At 56.7% G+C, this 14,195-nt stretch overlaps 1 protein-coding gene and 1 pseudogene across 1 annotated transcript in view; both read right to left on the bottom strand.

Moving 5' to 3' along the window:
• The window catches only part of Tspear (thrombospondin-type laminin G domain and EAR repeats), a 32,290-nt gene extending 27,466 nt beyond the window's left edge, over positions 1–4,824 (bottom strand). The window contains exons 1-3 of the mRNA XM_013027365.1: positions 4,819–4,824; positions 4,625–4,695; positions 4,418–4,472 (exon numbers count right to left, since the gene is read on the bottom strand). Coding sequence (XP_012882819.1) covers positions 4,418–4,472; positions 4,625–4,695; positions 4,819–4,824 — 132 coding nt within the window. The remainder of the gene's footprint in view (positions 1–4,417; positions 4,473–4,624; positions 4,696–4,818) is intronic.
• Positions 4,825–7,959: 3,135 nt separating this feature from the next.
• LOC105993975 lies at positions 7,960–8,615 on the bottom strand (annotated as a pseudogene).
• Positions 8,616–14,195: the final 5,580 nt, after the last annotated feature.

Here is a 14,195-nt window from a genome sequence, read left to right on the forward strand (position 1 = left end):
CGTCCACCTGCCAGGAGGCGTGGGTGCAGGCGTCGGAGCAGACGGACATGGTGGAGGCGGCCATGGCGGCGGGGCTGGGAGGAGCGGGAGGTGTGGGTGAGTGTGAGTGAATGTGTGTGAGTGTGTTTGAGGTGCTCTGGGCTCCTGGGCTTTTATCCCCCTCCTGTGCGTGCTGTCCTGGCCACAGCTTCCCCTTCCTGGTGTGTCAGCTCCTGGCTGCGTTGCCGTGTTTGTTTGCTGAGATGCTGTGCAGCTTGTTTTCCGCCAGTAGGTGTCTGTGCCCGGGGCAGGAGCAACAGCTTGCCAGTGCGGATGGGCTGCCTGCCATCGCTCTCTCTGCCGTTCACCTCTCTACCTGTCATCTCTCCGACGGCCTGTGCTCTGTCTGACCCTGTGTCCGACTGTCATCTGTGTGCCTGGAGCATGGTGCTTTGTCCCCATGGTGGTCCTTGTCTTGGTCACCGTGAGGCAGCTCAGTCGCTGTCCCTCCCTGGGCCCCCATCCCGCCACCCATGTCCCTCCCCCGGCCATCAGCCCACACCCTGTGTCTCTCCCTGGGGCCGCCCCCCGCATCCCTCCCTGGGCCCTCAGCCTGCCCCCCGTGTCCCTCCCTCGGCCCTCAGCCCGCCCCCCGTGTCCCTCCCCGGGCCAGCAGCCCCCCCATTTCCCTAATAGAAAAACCCAGAACACATGAATCAAAATGGGTGGAACTGAAGAAGACATAGCCAATCCCGTTCTAAACCACAGCTGGGCTCCATCAAGCACGCTCATCCCAAAGGAGGAAAGGATGGGGCCGGATCAAGCGGGGAGCCAAAGAGCACCCCAACGCCCGTCAGACACGCAGCTCTGCCCAGCCACAGCCCACAGCACGGCAAGCGAGGCCACAAAACTGGTCTCCTTCACCCTGTGTGACTGAAAGTGAATCAAGTATCTTGTCTGACCACAGAAGGAAATCAAAAGCAAAAGGAAGACCAGAATCCATACATATGGGCCAATAACACATTGAACAAAAGAAGCCTGGAGGAAGTTAGGAGGGGCTTTGTGATGAAGAAGAAGACAACAAGGCAGGAGGGGACAGGAGACACAGCTAGGGCCACTCAGAAAAAGTCTAGGCAGAAAAAGAAGCCAGAGCCGGGTGCTGGTGGCTCAGGCCTGTCAGCCTGGCTACTCAGGAGGCTGAGATCTGAGGATGGCAGTTCAAAGCCATTCCATGTAGGAAGGTCCCTGAGACTCTTACCTCCAATAAACCATCAGAAAACCAGAAGTAGGGCTGTGGCTCAAGTGCTAGAGCACACTCATCCCCTCGGCCATCAGGCTGCTCCTCCAAAACACAGAGCCATGGGCACAACGAGAGAAAAGACAGCAGACAGTGTCAGTCAAGGCCAGACACACGGACTCAGTCAGTCTCAAGGAAGAAAGAGTGCCGCTATGTCCTAAGTAACAACCAGAGGCAGGACCCTGGCAATGCCGGAGCTGGGGCACCAGGCACCAGCCTGCCCTAATTTGGAGGATCCAAGCAAAGTGGGATCTTTAGAGCCCAGGCTGGACAACCCACATTAACAGGTCACACTGCACAGGTCACACTGGACAGCCCATACTGGACAGCTCACACTGGACAGCCTACATGGCACAGACCACACTGGACGGCCCCATGCTGGACAGGTCACACTGGACAGGCCACTCTGCACAGGTCACACTGCACAGCTCACACTGGACAACCCACACTGCACAGGTCACACTGCACAACCCACACTGGACAGGCCACACTGGACAGGTCACACTGCAAAAGTCACACTGGACAACCCACACTGCACAGGTCACATTTCACAACCCACACTGGACAGGCCACACTGGACAGCTCACACTGCACAGTTCACTCTGCACAGGTCACACCGGACAACCCATACTGCACAGCCTTCACTGCACAGGTCATACTGCACAACTCAAGCTGCACAGGTCACACTGGACAGCTCACACTGCAAGCACACACTGCACTGGTCACACTGGACAGGTCACACTGGACAGCTTACATTGGACAGTTCACACTGGACAGCTCACCCTGCACAGCTCACCCTGCACAGCTCACACTGCACAGCTCACACTGGACAACCCACACTGCACAGCTCACACTGGACAACCCACACTGCACAGCTCACACTGCACAGCTCACACTGCTCAGGTCACATCGGACAGCTCACACTGGACAACCCACACTGCACAGGTCACACTGGACAGCTCACACTGCACAGGTCACACTGGACAGCACACACCACTGGTCACATTGGACAGCACACACTGCACTGGTCACACTGGACAGGTCACACTGGACAAACTACACTGCACGCTCACACTGGACAGCTCACACTGCACAGGGCACATTGGACAGGTCACACTGCAGAGCTCACATTGGACAACTCACACTGTACAGCTCACACTGGACAGGTCACACTGCACAGCTCACACTGGACAGGCCACACTGGACAACCCACACTGCACAGGTCATAATGGACAATCCAAACTGGACAGGCCACACTGGACAGGTCACAATGCACAGCTCACACTGCACAGGTCACACTGGACAACCCACATTGGACAAGTCACACTGCACTGGTCACACTGGACAGCCCACACTGGACAGCTTACACTGGACAGCCTACATGGCCCAGACCACACTCGACAGCCCCATGCTGGACAGGTCACACTGGACAACCCACACTGCACAGGTCACACTGGATAACCCACACTCCACAGGTCACACTGGACAACCCACACTGGACAGGTCACACTGCAAAATCCACACTTGACAGGCCACACTGGGCAGCTCACACTGGACAGCTCACACTGCACAGGTCACACTGGACAACCCATACTGGACAGCTCACTCTGCAAAGTCACACTGGACAACCCACACTGCAAGATCACACTGGACAACCCAGACTGCACAGCCCTCACTGGAAAGGTCACACTGGACAGCTCACACTGCACTGGTCACACTGGACAGGTCACACTGCACAGGTCACACTGGACAGGCCACACTGCAAAGGTCACATTGGACAACCTACACTGCACAGCTCACACTGCACAGGTCATATTGGACAGCTCACACTGCACAGCTTACACTGCACAGGTCACACTGCACAGCTCACACTGCACAGATCATACTGGACAACCCACACTGCACAGCTCACACTAGACAGCTCACATTGGACAGCTCATACTGGACAGCTCACACTGCACAGGTCACATTGCAAGGTCACACTGCACAGGTCACACTGGACAGCTCACACTGCACAGTGCACACTGCATAGGTCACATTGGACAGCTCACACTGGACAGGCCACACTGTACAGATCACATTGCACAGCTCACACTGCACAGGTCACATTGGACAGCTCAGACTGGACAGGTCACACTGGACAAACCACACTGCACAGCTCACACTGGACAGGCCACACTGGACAGCTCACAATGGACAGCTCACACTGCACAGGGCACATTGGACAGGTCACACTGCACAGCTCACATTGGACAACCCACACTGGACAGGCCACACTGGACAGGTCACACTGGACAACACACACTGGACAGGCCAAACTGGACAGGTCACACTGGAAAGGCCAAACTGGACAGGTCACACTGGACAGGCCACTGAACAGGTCACACTGCACAGCTCACATTGGACAACCCACACTGCACAGCTCACATTGGACAACCCACACTGCACAGGTCACACTGGACAACCCACACTGGACAGGCCACACTGCACAAGTCACATTGCAAGATCACACTGGACAAGTCACACTGGACAGGCCACACTGGACAGCTCACACTGCACAGCTCACACTGCACAGGTCATATTGGACAGCTCACACTGGACAACCCACACTGCACAGATCACACTGGACAGCTCATACTAGAGAGCTCATACTGGACAGCTCACACTGGACAGCCCTCACTGACAGGTCACACTGGACAACCCAAACTGGACAACTCACACTGCACAGCTCAATCTGCCCAGGTCATACTGGACAGCTCACACTGCACAGCTCATACTGCACAGCTCATACTGGACTGCTCACACTACACTGGTCACACTGGACAGCTCACACTGCACAGCTCACACTGCACAGGTCACACTGGACAGCTCACAATGCACAGCACACACTTCACAGCTCATATTGCACAGGTCACACAGCACAGCTCACACTGGACAGGCCATACTGCACAGCTCACACTGCACAGGTCACATTGGACAGCTCACACTGCACAGGTCACACTGCACAGCTCACACTGGACAGGTCACACGGGACAACCCACACTGCACAGCTCACATTGGAAAACCCAAACTGCACATCACACGCTGGACAGCTCACACTGCACAGCTCACACTGGACAGGCCACACTGGACAAGTCATACTGGACAGCCCACACTGGACAGGCCACACTGCACAGCCCACACCACACAGATCACACTGCACAACCCACAATGCACAGGTCACACTGCTAAACCCACACTGCACAGCTCGCACAGCACAAACCACATGGACAGGCCACACTGGACAGCTAACACTGCACAGGTCAAAATGCACAGGTCACACTGGACAGGTCACACCACACAGCTCACACTGGACAGCCCACACCGCACAGGTCACACTGCACAGCCCACACCACACAGGTCACACTGCATAGCCCACACTGGACAGCCCACACCGCACAGGTCACACAAGATGGGGGCCTTTGAGGTGATATACCAAGAAGGGAGGAGCCCTGTGGGCTTAAGGCAGCCGGCCAAGGGAGTTAGTGAGTATTATAGAATACCGACATAATGCGCTATTGGACATAGACGTGGTAGGGCATTGAATAGGAATATATTGGATGCACTGTGCTGTGAAATCATATGAAATGTGAAGCCGTAACTTAGGAGTTAGAAGTTGGAATTATGGAAGAGTTTGATAAGGACACACCCAGGGGGCTGTAGGCCGTCACCCAGGCCACCAGCCCAGCACGCTAACCAGACCCAGCCAGGAGCGGCTACGCTCCACCTTCATCCACTGCCAGATGGGACCAGAGGCGAAGCTGCCACCAAGGCACCCAGCTCAAACGTATAGACACCCGGGGCAGCAGAGACCCAGCGGCCCCACGTGGGGCCGGCCCTCTGCTGGAGCCTGACCTGCAGTCCAGCTGCGTCTCCCTTCAGCGACTGGGCACAGCCCGGAGACACCCTCAGTGGAGGCTGGACCCCAGGCCAAGAGATACCTGGTGAGCTCCCCTAGGTGTGGGCACGATTAGTAGCATCAGGCCTAGGAGTTAGTTATTGGTATGGATGGCATTTGAAGTGTTTGAACACACGAAGTAAAACATTAAGTCTAAGTGTGATGCTATAGATAGCAAACTCAGCACCAGAGGAACCCCAAAGGGCTGGTCTGTCTCGGGGGTGTGTGACCACGGCGCCTGCCTGATCCTCTTTCCAGCCCAGAATGGAGGGGAAATATGTTCCTTGTCAGAGGCCCCATGGCCACAGCAGCCTGAGCTGTGGGAGGCGGGGGTGGAGCGAGCCACAGCGGTGGTGTGATTGGTGGCTAGTGGGGGCCCAGAGACAGGAAGTGGAGGGCTGGCGGGCCCAGGAACAGGAAGTCAGGGAGGCTAGCGGGGGCCAAGAAAGGAAGTGGAGGGCTGGCGGGCTCAGGAACAGGAAGTCAGGGGGGCTAGCGGGGGCCCAGAGACAGGAAGTGGAGGGCTGGCGGGCCCAGGGACAGGAAGATGTGTCGGCCTGAGGCTGGGTGACATCGTGTCCATTACCAAGGCAAACACGAATCTCAAATGCAGCCCTTAGAGGTACAGTGTGGTATGTCTTAATTTAATAGCAAGATAAGGTTCTAAGCCTTCCGTGCTGTTGCACGGCGGCCGTGCGCACGTATCCGTGTGGAGTAGTGACATGATGTAGTATGCCATGCTGGGTTGGAGCTGAGGACCTCACGCTCGCTCCACCCTTTGGGTCTCACTATTTTTCAGGCAGGGTTTTGTATTTTTGCCCTCGGAGTCTGGACCACGGTCCTCCTACTTATCTCTCCCAGGTATCTGGGATTACAGAAATGTTCATCATGCCTGGCTTATAAATTGAGATCGGGGTCTGCAACCTTTAGGCCCAGGTCAGCCTTAAACTGGGATCCTGACAATCTCCTCCTTCCAAAGAGCCAGCCATATAGGATTCAGCCACCAGGCCCAGCTTGAAATGAAAACATCTTAAGATACATAAGCCTATTAGCCTGTTTTCCATTACTGTACCAAAATACCTGGGGCCGGGTCTTTATTAAGAAAAGAGGTTCATTTGGCTCATGGTGTGGGGAGAAAGAAAGTCCAGCAGCATGGAGTCCATCTGCCAAAGTCCCTGTCCACTGCATCATACCACGTCTGCCCCACAGAATGTGGCAGAATGTGTGAAAAGGCCACATGGGAGACCAGAAGGCCCAGGGCCGAGCGGGGTCCTCAGGCCTCAGACCAGACCCTGGACGGAGAGCGCTGTAGCTGCGCTTCCTGCGGTGCCCACGCTTCTGCCCAGAGCAGACGTAAAACTGGGGAGGAGGGTGGCGACAAGGTGCCCGTGCCTACAGGGGTCCCCGGCTGTCCTGGTCTGCTGGCACTGCCAGAGAGACACAGAGACACCCACACACAGCCAAGGCCTCAGCGGCCAGCACAGAAGAGCTAGAGCCAAGGCAGGAAGCTGGAAACGCTCGGGACATTTCTAATGAATCTGCCGCCAAGGTATCATTGCAGGGTGTCCAACCCTGGTGGCGTGCCAGCCCCAAACCCAAGTGCAGATCTCGCCGCGTGTGCTGTGTGGTGAGGTCTGGGCGGGTTGGCAAATGAGCCGCATCCCCAGCCACACTGCAACACGGAAAGCAAAGTAGGGACATGGGGCGAGGACTTGTGGGTGGGACCCCTCCCGGCCTCTTGGGCAGCCAGGCCCACAGCCCTCCACGCTGGCCTCGGTCCAGAGTGAGGGAATGAGGAACATGGGCGGGAGGCTAGTGCCGACACACGGAGTGTCCCCCTCTCTCCCACGCTTGCGCCCGGGCTGAGGGCCCCGTTCTGTCCTCACTGAGCCACGCCAAGGCCACCAGTCCTGAGGGCGCTGGCCGGCCCTGCCAAGTTAGGCTTGGTGTGGAGCAGCTTGCAGGAGGAAGGGGACAGAAGAAAAGCCCAAGAGCCGCGGCCTGAGCAGAAGGGACCAGGCACTGCACCCGACGGTGAGACCAGCACACAGCTCAGCAGCAGGAGTGCCCTCCGGGTGAGACGTGAGGTTTTATTAGCAGAGGGTCAGTTCCACAGGCGGCGCACTGGGCGGGGTGGGGAGCGAGGGAGGGGAGAGCAGACTGGGCTGTGGCCAGCACCGCCAACGCCATCCACCTGGCCAGGGCAATGGAGGCACTGCCAAGGCTGGAGAGGGCAGGAGGGTGGGGGCCTGGGCGGGCAGCCCTCTGGCCCTGAGCAGGTTCGCACCACGGCAGGTCTCCCTACCCTGGAGGCTGGGCGGGTGATCGACAGGAGCTGGGCAGGGGGAGGGCTCCACGGGCCCCGTCCCAGGTACAGTCAGCCTGGATTTCCCGCCAGTGTTCCAAATTGGCTTGCACTGTGCCACGCCCCGCCTTTCCAGGCCCAGTCACACACCCGCAATTCCTCTCTGTCTGCACAGGGCAAAGATGAGCTTTGAGGGGTGAGAGGTTGATGTTATCTGACAACAGGCCAGCCTGCACAGGACAGCTGGCTTGCTGCTGCCAGGTTGGAGGGTGGGTGCAGTACCACCAGGCCTAGAGGGCACAGGAAGCTGCCCAGGGGCTAGCCAGGCCGGGGACTGGGACAGCCTGTGGGAGTGTGGGGCGAAACAGACCTCAAAGAGCTCAGAGCGGCAAGGATTCTAGAAAAACCACTCTGCAGTGTGGGGCGCATGCACCGCACCCATCAGCAGCTGCACTGGCCCGGGGAGCCGCCACAGCAGGCCTGGCGGGAGCAGGCAGGGCGGCACAGCAGGGACACGCACGAGGCCGCGCCTGCACAGCAGGGACACGCTGGAGGATGGCGGGCAGGGCGGGCAGGGGCGGCAGCAGGGCTGGCAGCTGGACGGCTGGCAGCAGCAGGAGGAAGCCCCGCAGCACACGGGCTCACAGCACACGGGTCTGCAGCACACGGGTGTGCAGCACACGGGCTCACAGCACACGGGTCTGCAGCACATGGGTGTGCAGCACACGGTGTGAAGCACACGGGCTCACAGCACATGGGCTCACAGCACACAGTCTTACAGCAGACGGGCTTGCAGCAGACGGGCATGCAGCAGGACGGCTGGCAGGCTGAGCAGGGGCAGCAGCAGGACGGCTGGCAGCTAGACGGCTGGCAGCAGGAGGGTGTGCAGCAGCTGGCGCAGACGGACTGGCAGCAGGGGCTGGACGCACAGCCCGCTGGGGAGCAGAGGAAGGTGAGGCAGGGGGCGGGGGCGCAGCCGCGGGGCTGGCAGCAGCTGGGGGCGCCGCAGGGCTCGCAGCAGCTCTCTGGGCAGTCGTCCACCTGCCAGGAGGCGTGGGTGCAGGGTCGGAGCAGACGGACATGGTGGAGGCGGCCATGGCGGCGGGGCTGGGAGGAGCGGGAGGTGTGAGTAGTGTGAGTGAGTGTGAGTGAGTGTGAGGTGCTTGGGCCCCTGGGCTTTTATACAGGCCAGGTGTTTTCAGCCGGGCACTGTGGGTGTCGGCCCTTCCTTGTTGGTGGCCCTTCCTTGTTGATGGCCCTTCCTTGTTGGTGGCCCTTCCTTGTTGGTGACCCTTCCTTGTTGCTGTTTTGCGCTGGCTTCTGGGTCCTCATTAACTCAGGTGTATTTACACAAGGCCCTGTTCTGCCCGCACAGCACAAACACGTACGGAGGGCAAGGGCCACGCAGACGAGCCTCTGTGCGCTGGGCCACGGCCGGTGCAGGATGACCTTGCTCTGCTACCAAGACCTGCTGGGCCGGGAGGGGAGAGGCCGGGAGTTCCTGTCCTGCGCCTGAACCACACAGAGCGGTGCGCCGCAGCCGGGGCGGACGGGCCGGGGAAGAGGCAGAAGGGCGGAGGAGCAGAGACCCCAGACATAAGTTGTGAAGCCCAGTACCGATTGCCAGAGGTGAAGATGAAGGAGAACTCCAAGGAGGAGGCGGATTCTTCTAGAGGGCAGGCTTTTCAGTGGGTATGTTGGGGGGAGCATGAGGGTCTCAGTCACACAGAGGCCCCCAGAGACATGAAAATGACAGCGCCTCTGCCATCCGAGGCCCAGCACAGAAAGAAAACCCTCCAGGCTCCAGAAAGAGATGGACGCCCAACTTTCACGTTGCAGGCTGGGGTCTGCAGTGCAAGAAGCCCCGGAAATCTACACTGTCCATGGGAAATGCTGGATTCCCTGCATCCCTGCCCCTGGTCCCCGGTCCACAGCCCACAGCCCACGGCCTGCCTAGAGCCAGGGAGGTAACAGCGTCCAGATCTCAGGGCCACAAGAGCTGTGGAGCGCACACAGCCCCCGCACAGGACACAGCCCGAGGAAGGCAACCCCAACCGCGGGGAGAGCGCGACGCGGTCGTGGCTGATGACACAGAGCCCTGCGCCTGGCCCCGCGCCCCCCACGCCACTGCGCCGCAGCTGAGAGGCTGACAGCACTCAGTCATGAACGCACCGCCACGGCCACCAGAAGCCACCTCCCCAAAGGGCCTGCGCACACACCCTCCGCACCCACACTACCGCGCTGTGTACACCGCCAGGCATCCTCCAGGCAGAGCGTGGCGTGGTCTCACAGCAGCCTGCGCGGCCGCCTCTGTGCTCAGCAGACACTCGGGATTCCTCCAAGATGGCGCCCGTGTCCGCCAGGACTGCACTGCTCAGAGGAGAACTCTGTGTGGGTCGGGCGCACCACGGTCCCCACTCAGTGCTGGACTCCGGCTTGTGGTGTTGCTCGCCAGCTTGCACAAACAGCACTGTGCACGGGTTTTGGCACGGTCATGAGTTCTCATTTCTCTAGACTAAATACCCGCGCGTGGGTGGCTGGGTCTACGCCGCTGCGTGCTGAGCTTCACCGCCACCGCCACGTGGCCTCCTGAGGGCCGGGCCGTCTTGGGGTTGTCCAGCAGGCTCCGAGAGTCTGGCTGCTGGCATCCCTGCCAGCTCGCAAGGGCCTGTTGTTTTCTTCGTGGCCTGGGCCATTGGAGCAGGTGCGCTTGGTTCTCACGGCCCGTCTGGGCGGCTCCTCCTGATGGCCGGTGATGTGCTGGTTTCCCTAATGTGCCCCTTTTGTAGAAGGTTCTGTGGCGGCAGCCCTTCACTCACTCCACAGGGCCCCACATCCTCCTTCGTGGTTGACATGCAGCCCTGGGCGTCAGCCACTGGAACGGGCGTGGGGAGTCATGGTATGGATACAGCTACTTTGGTCAGTTTGTCACACATTTTCTAGTGGACTCGGTCTGGCTTTTGGTGATTTTGACCGAATTTTAGCAAACAGAAGAGATTAATATTGATGAAGTCAATTAGTCAGACTTTCTTTCCTTTTATGGCATGTGTGAATTCTGTCTTAGCACAGGACCATAGAATGTGAAGTGCTGTGGCTCACGCCTGTAATCCTACCTACCCAGGAGGCTGTAATCTGAGGATCACAGTTTAGAGCTAGCCCAGGCAGGAAAGTCCATGAGATGCTTATCTCCAATGGACCCCCAAAATCCAGCACTAGAGCTGTGGCTCAAGTGGTAGAAACCAGCTTTGGGCAAAAACAGCTCAGGGAGAGTGCCCAGATCTCGATTTTAAGCTCCAGTACAGCCCTCACACACACAAATAAGCAACAAAGTTTTTCCCCTAAAGAGCAAACATTTCTACCTTGTGTGTTTAGGCTAGTGGCCAGTCTTTAGCGTTTCCATTAAATATGAGGCATGAGATGTGTAATGCTCATCTGTCTTCTATTCCCTCCCTCCCACCACAGAGGCCCCCGCAGGTCAGGACTGGTCTTGTTGGGTGTGGCATCAATTATCTACCCACCAGCCCCTGACTCCTCATATCTCAGTCCATCTCTTCCTTCTGGGTTTTCGTGCTTCATATCAACATTGTCACATTTTATTTAGTGTAAATCAGATGTTTTTAACATTAAAACATCAGGGCTGGAAATGTGACTTAGTGGTAGAGTGCTGGCCTCACACCCATCCATCCCTGGGTTTCACACTTCAGTACCACATACACAGAACTCAATTCAAGTGGCGCTGTGGCTCAAGTGGTAGAGTGCTAGCCTTGAGCCAAAGAAGCCCTGGGACAGAGCCCAGGCCCAGAGTTTAAGGCCCATGGCTGGAAGAAAAACTAAACCACCAAACCCCACTGCTTCCTGCAGGACACTGGAATAGCACTGACCGGCTGCTTTTGCTGTTTTCAGTTCCCATCCTTCCACCCTCTATTCTTGAGGCCAACCAGGTCCACTGCCAGACACAGACTGTGCCTTCTGGAAGGTGGCTTTTTGTTTCCTTCCTGGTCTTGTCTCTCTGGCAGCCCTTTGTGGGCTGTGGGATGGCAGGGAGGCCTGCAGCTCCTGGCCTGTCCTTAGTGGAGAGCCTTCTGAATTGGACCCTTGGAGTGATGTCAGCCATGAGTCTTCCTCCCTCTCCTCTTCCTCTTCCTCCTCCTCTTCCTTCCCTCCTCCTCCTTGTCCTCTTTCTGCTTCTTTGGCAGATGCCGCATCTCTTTTTGCTTTAGGTTATTTTTTCAGGGAGGGTCTATAGTTTTGTCCAGGGCTGACTTTGGATGGCCATACTGCTACCTACATCCTGTCAAACAGCTGTGCCACAGGTCTGCACAACTGCACCCAGCCTGCTGATGCAGATGGATTCTCACATTGTGGGAGGCCGTCCTTTAACATTGATCTCCACCTTCCAAGGAGCTGGGAGGCATGGGCCACCACCGGCCACCAGGCTTTGTCAAATGCTTTGTACCAAGTTACAGAGTAAACTGATCCATGTTTTCCTAGTTTATAAAGAACAAATCACAATGGTGACTTGGTGTTGAGTTCTGTAGTTTCCCAGAGTACCCATCGGTACTACCACATTCCTTCCTTTTCCGGTTGTATTGATTGATTCTCCAGGACTGAGCTAGCCTTGCATTCCTGCAGAAAGGCAGCCCTGTTGTAACACATTATCCTGCTGCATAGTTTTCTGAAATGCCCTAGGTTTGGACTTCAGTGTATTGATGACCCCCGACCCCCACCCCCGCGTTGTGGGAGGAGCTGTGTAGAACCATCATTCTTTTTATCTTTGAATATTTTCATGGACTTCTCTAATGGACAACTTGGATTTTGTTGGAGTGATTTTAAGTTGAAATCAACAAAGAAACTACAGGGAGGAAAAGAGATGTCAGAGAAAATATTTGCAAGAGACACGTGTGGTAAAGCTGCTACCCATAATTACAAAGAATGTTAACACTCAAGCATAAGAAAAAAACCTGAACCAAAAATAAACAAGGGTGGATAAACACTTCACCACAGAAGATACACAGGTGGCCGAGAGGTGCATGCAAAGATGCTCCATTACTTGATAAGTGAACATTAACCACTTGACACAACTACACACCTATTCGAGTGGCCAAAATCCAAAACTGACAGCAGCAAATGTGGGCAAGAGTGTGGCACGTTGGTGGACCCACTCCTGGGGGAATGAGAAATAGTGCTGCCACCTCCCCAGACAGCCCCGTTTACCCACCCTTCCTTCCTTCCTTCTTTCCTTCCTTCCTTCCTTCCTTCCTTCCTTCCTTCCTTCCTTCCTTTGTTCCTTCCTTCCTTCCTTTGTTCCTTCCTTCCTTCTTGCCTTCCTTCCTAGCTGCCTGCCTGCCTGCCTGCTTTTCTCTCTCTTTCCCTGCCTTCCTTCATTTCTCCCTCCTTCCCTCCCTCCTCCCACCGCTCTTGTACCAGGACAAGCATCCCAGTAGCCTATAACACCATAGAACGAAGTAACCCCCACAGGATTGCAACACACACAAGAGCAACAATGTCAAGGCCCCACTTAAATCCACCAATTACTGAAGAGAAGAAAACATGGGGAAAGTGTCACCAATCACAGACATGTCACCCAGCAGCTCCCACTGATGTCCACCCAGCACAGATTTGTCACCCAGCAGTGCCCATTATATTCCACGCACTCCAGAATTAGAAAAACAAAACAAATTAAGCATATTAAACAAAAACAAGGAAGGTCCTTTAAAATAACCTAAGACACAAGCTGGGAGCCAGTGGCTCTTGCCTGTAAGCCTAGATAAGCAGGGGGCTGACCTCTGAGGATCATGGTTCAAAGCCAACCTGGGCAGGAAAGTTCTAGAGATTCATCACCAGTTAATCATCAGAAAACTGGAACTGGAGCTGTGGTAGAACACTAGCCTTGAGCACAAAAGCCTGGGGAATGTGATCAGGCCCTGAATTCAAGTCCCAGGGCCTGAACAAATAATAAAGGCAAATGATGTAAGACACAATCAGACATTGAGAGAACAGCCCATCTGAGGTGGGGTGATGTCCACAGGAGAATGTTCTAGAGAAGTGGAGAGTTCATCACACCAAGCGGGGAGGCCCGGCGTGCGGGCGGCTGACACACCTGCACTGGCCTGAGCCGTCAGCCCTGTGTGGACTTTGAGGTGCAGGTGCAGACATGCTACTTCCCCAGATGTGTGGCAGGGTCCTGGGACATTTGCTCTGTGAGGCCTGCGCAGTTCTGTTGGCACTGTCAGGACGAATGTCCCCCTCTGCTGGGCACCGCAGGAGGACGGGTCTGGGATGGCTCGGAGCCAGGCACCCGCCAGCGGTGGCCCAGCCTCCACCAGCAGCACTTGCATTGGGGTCACTGCTCAGTGGCCAGCGGTGACTCTGTGAGTGGCGGGGTCTCACAGGGCAGCTCCCCTTGGAGCTGAGTGGCCCTGAGTCCCACCTTTGTTCCTAGAGGCCGTGGCCTGTGGAGCTGACGTCCGCTCAAACCCCAACAAGGCGAGGAGGGGATGTGGTGATCTGTGAGTTTATTGAAAATGTTGGCAGTCAAGGTGATGTGAGATCGAACAGAGGAGGGAGAGGAAGGAGGGAACAGGGAGGAGGGAGAGGATGATCAGGTCAGCTCAGTGGACAGCTAGGGCGCCTCTGCATGTCTTCATGATAGGGAAAGGCCCACTGTCCCTGGGCCG

Source organism: Dipodomys ordii, unplaced genomic scaffold (genome assembly GCF_000151885.1).
Source record: "Dipodomys ordii isolate 6190 unplaced genomic scaffold, Dord_2.0 Scaffold103, whole genome shotgun sequence".
Taxonomy (NCBI): domain Eukaryota; kingdom Metazoa; phylum Chordata; class Mammalia; order Rodentia; family Heteromyidae; genus Dipodomys; species Dipodomys ordii.